Source organism: Colias philodice, chromosome 23 (genome assembly GCF_061535455.1).
Source record: "Colias philodice isolate Cphi_HAF_F1 chromosome 23, ilColPhil1 Martin Lab GWU primary, whole genome shotgun sequence".
NCBI lineage: Eukaryota > Metazoa > Arthropoda > Insecta > Lepidoptera > Pieridae > Colias > Colias philodice.
The window spans coordinates 4,354,755-4,361,415 of record NC_143108.1 but is presented as its reverse complement, the minus strand read 5'-3'; the positions used below and the strand labels follow the sequence as shown (position 1 = coordinate 4,361,415).

Here is a 6,661-nt window from a genome sequence, read left to right as displayed (position 1 = left end):
TGGATTCAGCGAGAACAACTCTTGTTTTATACATTTATATTAACATTGTTAGTACTGGAAAATCTACAACCTTGATCGAACGAACCAGATAGAACCATAGAACTTAGAAGTGACAACTGACAGTTGACAATTCTGAAAGGTTTATCGACAGGCGACAGCCGACAGCACATGTGTTATTTCTTGTTCCAGAAAAATATTGATATTGTGAGTTTTTTAAATTTAATGCGACTGCGATACCTTATATTTCAATTAATTAAAATATAGCATCAAATAATAGCGAGTTACTTTTCAACTCTATCATAACGCAATCTTTTCTATTTTCAGATTACTTTTGAAAATTTGTAAAAAAAATATGGTTGTGTTTACTTGTGGTCATTGCGGAGAATCTGTTCAAAAACCGAAAGTTGAGAAACATTATTTGACGAAATGCAGAAACAAGAACCCAAACTTATCGTGCATGGACTGTTTTAAGGATTTCCTGTAAGTATGAAAAATCAATAAAATTTGTTTTTGTTTATATTATAGTTTAAAGATTCAACAAACATCGTACAAGTGTCAGAAACTTTAGGGTGATAAGTTAACAGTTTTTATTTTATTTTATAATGATTATTGCCCTTATTTGTGTATGCCACGTTGGCTGCTAAGTGCTAAATGAAAGTAATATTCAGCACATGTAGGTGTCACAGGCAAATTGTGTAATTTTGCCGTTTATAAACTGCATCTGTCACTTTACAAACGCTCAGCATATTGTAATATACTGAGAATTTATTTTTTCCAAACATAAAGTTACCATGCTGTTTGTTAACTACCTAATTATACAATTTGCCTGCAACATATGTGTATTAATAATAGGCATTAATCATTATTGGTCTTAAAATAATTACTAACTTTTCACCTACAGAGTTATTTCATCATGATAATAATGTATTATTATCATAGGTATTATTTCAAATGCTAATCTATCACTGTCCTATATTTTGTACAGTTCTGTACTGTAGTTCTAGTATGTTGTATACATAACTTTTTTTTTTTTTCCTCGTTTCATCTGCAATCAGCGGTTTTCGCTATAAGCGGATGTGTTGTCAGGCAAAGTTTGGCATGTAGAGCGAGCCCTCCAGTAAGGACAACTGCTCTTCAAGTAATAAAGCTAGATTACATCTTTTCTTTTGAGACGTTTGTGGTAGGACCTTTTTACCCGACTACGGCAAAGCAAAAGGAGGGTTATGATTTTGACAGGCTATGTATGTATGTATGTATGTATGTATGTATGTATATATGTATGTATGTATGTTCATCTGTTCCCTCGTAACTTCTAAACTACTTATCAGAATTCGACAAATGACATATCATTAGAAGCGTCTTAATTGTCCGCTGGTTATAGGCTATATGGGGTTTCACAAAATTTAATGTGGCGCCCTCTAGCGGACAAAACATACAGAGTAAAAAAATAAAGTTAAGATAAATATGCCGTGTTTGGTATCATTTGAAAGCTTTTTACTTGCACATTTTGAATATATATATATTACTAGCATTTGCTTGTGACTTTACCTGTATTCATGGGCTGATTGCATATAATTCACATCTTTTCGTTCATAGCTTCTTTATTAGTTCATCAATTTAACTTTTGTTAATATTATGCGCCACAAATACAATTTAACACCAAAATAGTACAAATAATAAAAAGTAAAAAAACTAAAACCCAACTACGACAAAAAACGACGCTGAAAAAGTATAAAACAAGATTTTCAGAATTCCACTATGTAGAGATAAATTTTCATGTTTGGAAAGGCGTAGTCACACGTTACATATATATCTACCGTAGCACTTTGACAACGTGTGACTACGCCTTTCCAAACATGAAAATTTATCTCTACATAGTGGAATTCTGAAAATCTTGTTTTATACTTTTTCAGCGTCGTTTTTTGTCGTAGTTGGGTTTTAGTTTTTTTACTTTTTATTATTATCAGTTCCTCCCACAAACGTCTCAAAAGTATACATAACTTGACTCACTGAAATCTATCCATTGAAATGTTTAAACTTTAAAATTTGTAACATAAGTAGGACTAGTATATTGTATGACTAGGAGTATTATTTATTTGAAGTGGTTAAATGTTTTATTATGTTTGATAAAAATATAAAATACTCCTACTTATATTTTGGGTGAAACTATATGTATTTATGTATAAGAATGTCTCTCAACCAGTTTTTGGTATGATTACAGGGGAAATGATTATGAGTCACACACAAAGTGTATAACTGAAGAGGAGCGTTATTCAGGAAAAGGATTTCAAGCCAAAGAAAAGAAAGGTGAGAAGAAGCAAAATGCTTGGGTGGAAATGTTGCAGGCTGTGCTCGATGAACAAAAGGATGCATCCAAAAATGTTTTGCGCATAATTGAGACTATTAGTAAACATAACAATACACCAAGGAAGAAGCCTAAATTCATCAACTTTGTTAAAAATGTTTGTGGACATAAAACAAACCCGAAAGACATAGATGCAGCTTGGGACCTCATTTCTGTGAAATTAGGAGAACTCTCCAAATTGAACTCGCAAAATCAGAACCAAAATAAAAAAGAGAATGAACCCAAAACAAATGGAACAGATGAATCTTCAGAAACAAGTGCCAAAATAGAGAATGGTCATGATGAAATTAAAAATGATGAAAATGATGATAATGCTAATGCAGAAAATGGAAAAGCTGATGAAGGTGAAGAAAATAATGCGGAAGAAATAAATGGAGATGCAAAAGAGCCTGTGAAATTGTCTAAGAAACAAAGAAAAGAAGAGAAAAAGCGACAAAAGTATGAAGCAGAGCTTCTAAGTGCTGAAGCACCAGCTGCAGATGATGCAGAAGAAGATGGCGAAACAAAGAAGAAAGGCAAGAAGAATAAAAATAAGGCTGAAAAGGTTAATGATGAAAATGTACCTCTTGATGGTAAAAATAAAATCAAAAAACGTAAGAGACAAGATACAGTGACAAATCCAGAAGTTGTTGATAATGGAGTAGTCACTAAAGAGAGCAAGAAAAAACTAAAGACTGAAGAAGAGGCTGAAGAAAGTATTTGTCTTCATGACCAGAATGTTGCTAGAAGTGAGGACACAGAAGAAAAGAAGACTGGTAAATTCGATTGGCATGAGGTTATCATATCTGTTCTACAGAAGAAAGGCAATGAATTGCCATTCAAAAGGCTACAGAAAAAGGTCCTGGGGGAATATTCTGAATACACTGGTGGTGAGGTAGATGACAGAATTGCTGATAAGTTTATAAAGAAATTGAAGAGTGCTCCAAATGTGAGGGTTGATAAAAACAGGGTTACGCTTATTGAAGAGTAAAAGGGAATTTTAATAAATGATTTTCTTTCAACATATAAGCAGCCCACTGCCATAGAGGGAGTTATTATTTTATTATTTGTCTATTGACCACCCAGACATGCAATAATGATGTAGGAGAACCAAACATAATTATAATGTACTTATACAGTTCTACCGAACACATTTTGTAACTGATTTGATATTTCCTACATAGAGTTATGTACATTTTTTGCAACTATATCCGTTTCATAAATGTTGCAATCTTTAAATATAAAATAAATGATGATATAATTACATTTCGTTTTTATTATTATATCTTCTTTAATACAATTAAAATGAATTCATAGGCTCTGGATAAATGAGATGTCTTTTATAGATAACTAGCGGTCCGCCCCGGCTTCGCCCGTGGTACATCTTTACGTTTTCTCTACATAAGAACCATCCTCGTACTTACAGGAATATAATAAAAAAAGAATTATCGAAATCGGTTCAGCCGTTCTCGAGTTATGCGCTTACCAACACATTTTGCGATTCATTTTTATATATAAGATATGTATTATAATCTTATAATTTGAGTCAGTAGTTTACAAAGGTTACCTATCTCATAAGTAAATAGCTACATACTGTCGATAAGTTGAAATTGTGGTATTTCCTAATTATTTGTGTTTCAATAGAACAATTCATTGTTCAAATTATATCCATTGTTTGTAATGGAGTACAAACTGCACTTGGCAAATATGAATCCCCCGTCCGATTAGGGCCCTTCTGGCCTCCTCCACTCAAGCGACAGCTCAAGCCGAGGTTCGTGGTCCCCGTCAAGGGGGGACGCCCTTGTGCATGTCGCTACCAGGGTGAACCTTCAGTTCACCCCCGCGTCCGCGTTAAAATGTAGAAGCCCTTCTGGCTAACATTGAGAGACACCACACAAAAAAAAAAAAAAAAAAAAATATGAATCCGATGGCTTTATGTTCTAATTTGAAATTAATAACCGAATAATAATAATTTAGTTCAAAATTGGGCTTTTGTTATATTGCAGTAGGGAAACTCCAACAACTCCAACTTCACATGTAAATAAATGGAATCGGTGAAACAATGATTGAAAATCAAGAGCAATTAATTTTAGATCAGTTTTAGGTCGTAGATAGGTAGGGATTTGCTTATACCTATAATATTATTCTGTGTTTCTGCTCATTTACGATCACTTATTTACATTCTAAACGACTTAACAGCGAGGTACATACATATTGATATGCCTAATGTTCAATGAAAAAACATTGATGAAATGGTAAATGTTGAGAGAAATGTTTATCATTTATGTCTGTCCATATTATCACAATGTTATTGTCTGCTCTACCTATGTTTGTTTTATAGATAATAAGAATTGTTATTCCTACAATTTCGCATAGACCTATAAAAAGGTCTTTGGCATTTGCATGTCGGATCAACGGTTACAAACAAAAATCGCCATTCCCCCTATCGGCCATCATTTATCATTCCTTTTCATGGCCTTTATTCCCTGTTCTATTTCTAAAGTAAGATTAATGGTTTAGTTTCAAGCAATGCTAAATTTAGCTGGCCGTTGATCTCAATTAAAATCGGGTTGTAATAAGGTAAAAAATGAATCTACGCCTATCTACCAGATGTTGAAGAGGTAAATGAACCTTCTTTTATACCTATATAAGTTGTAGGTCGTAAGTGCCACTTGTACCTAATACCTATCAATTACGAGCTAGTCATAGTCTATTCTGAGGTGGAAAGCCTTCGTATAATAGTGGTTACAAAGTTTTATAATTATGTACCTACTTACTTAGTTTGGTACTTATATTCTTCTTATATTGATTTTAAATAATAATCTATATGTACCTATTCAGAAATTTTTTGATAATTTATAGAGATTGTCTAATCTAAAAATGAACGCCCCTCCACTGTGTTTACGCTCACATTCAAAGTACGTGTATAGACGCAATACACACAAATTGGTCTGCCTCATTGGTCGTTCAGTCCTCCAGTCCCGTCCATGCCCGAACGACAGGACCAGTTGGCCAACTAGTGCATAAATGACGCGATGCACGACAGAACGGACGTGTCATTCCGTACATAGCGCGCTCTCCCCGCCATACAATGCTAGGCACCTGAACTGATCGCCCGATTAGTTGACAAATCAGTGCGCGAGTGTCAAAGTTTGCAGTAGAATCGACGCGCGCACACATATAAAGTGGTTCAATAATTATTTGTCCTCACACATTGAAACAATTAAGTTTAGTGGAAGGGCGTTCATTTTTAGATTAGACAATCTCTACCTAATTACTTACATACCTAATATTATAATGATAGTGAAGTCAATTTATTCAATGTTTTATTTCTGGTTATTCTGTGACAGTCACCAGCGATTCCGAGGCTTATAAACACTTGCGGAAATCAAAGCAATTTATTGGTCTATAAATCTTTCCAGTAGACATTATATGTATATTCGATTTTGTTTACATCGGTTCGAGAAGGGCTTCTTTACGAGTAATGTCTTAACCATATAATTGATTATTATCTTTTACTCATCTCATGGCAACTTGCCAAAAGTGTTTCTACTTGACATTGCTAACTAAATAATATTAGAGGGATATAACTAAATAATGAGAAGAAAAATATAAAAAAGACATTTTAAGTTTGAAAAATCAGATGTTTTGCGCGAAGTGACAGTAGTACCCACCTCAACGCTTCGCTTATGAGGCGTGCAATAACGAGGGCGTAATCTAAACATGTAGGCAGGCACCTAATTATGTACACCTATAACTGTTTATATTAAAATATTCTAGTTATCCATGTCGCAATAATGGCATAAGCATCGTTTCATAAAAAGATGTCATACTGTGTTTATAGCACCTCAGCTGACGAGGCAATATAGTCACTTTATGTTATGTCGGCTCAACATTGTAGGCGGTAACTTGTTATTGCCATAAGCTCTTTTGTGGAAATATTACAATGTATTTAAATATTACCTAGATAGGTACCAATTTGTGCAACATTGTTAAATTTACGGTGTTTTATATTGTGTAGGAACTTAGTTGTTGTTTTAGTCTAGTATTTATGGAAAGCGTGTTCGCGTGTTCGTAAGCTTTTATTGAAGCGCTGTTTCGACTTTCGAGTCTACCCATATTAAGTCAAAGTATAGTAAAAGCACGTTAAATGGTACCTAATAATGTAAAAGTTAAACTTATGCAAAATCTATGTACATGTCAATTTAACCTAAAATCATCTAGGTATTTTATGAAAGAACTTTTAAATGTATTTAACTAAAATAAACTATTGGTATTTACTGAGTTGTGATCTTGATTCTTGACTACAAACAATGA

At 33.6% G+C, this 6,661-nt stretch overlaps 1 protein-coding gene across 1 annotated transcript; it reads left to right on the top strand.

The window, feature by feature from the left end:
* The first annotated feature begins 102 nt into the window (after positions 1-102).
* LOC149477991 (uncharacterized) lies at positions 103-3,608 on the top strand. The gene is made up of 3 exons (XM_089709708.1): positions 103-204; positions 325-480; positions 2,222-3,608. Exons 2-3 carry the CDS (start codon positions 353-355, stop codon positions 3,333-3,335), a joined length of 1,242 nt encoding a protein of 413 aa, XP_089565834.1. The 5' UTR covers positions 103-204; positions 325-352; the 3' UTR covers positions 3,336-3,608.
* Positions 3,609-6,661: the final 3,053 nt, after the last annotated feature.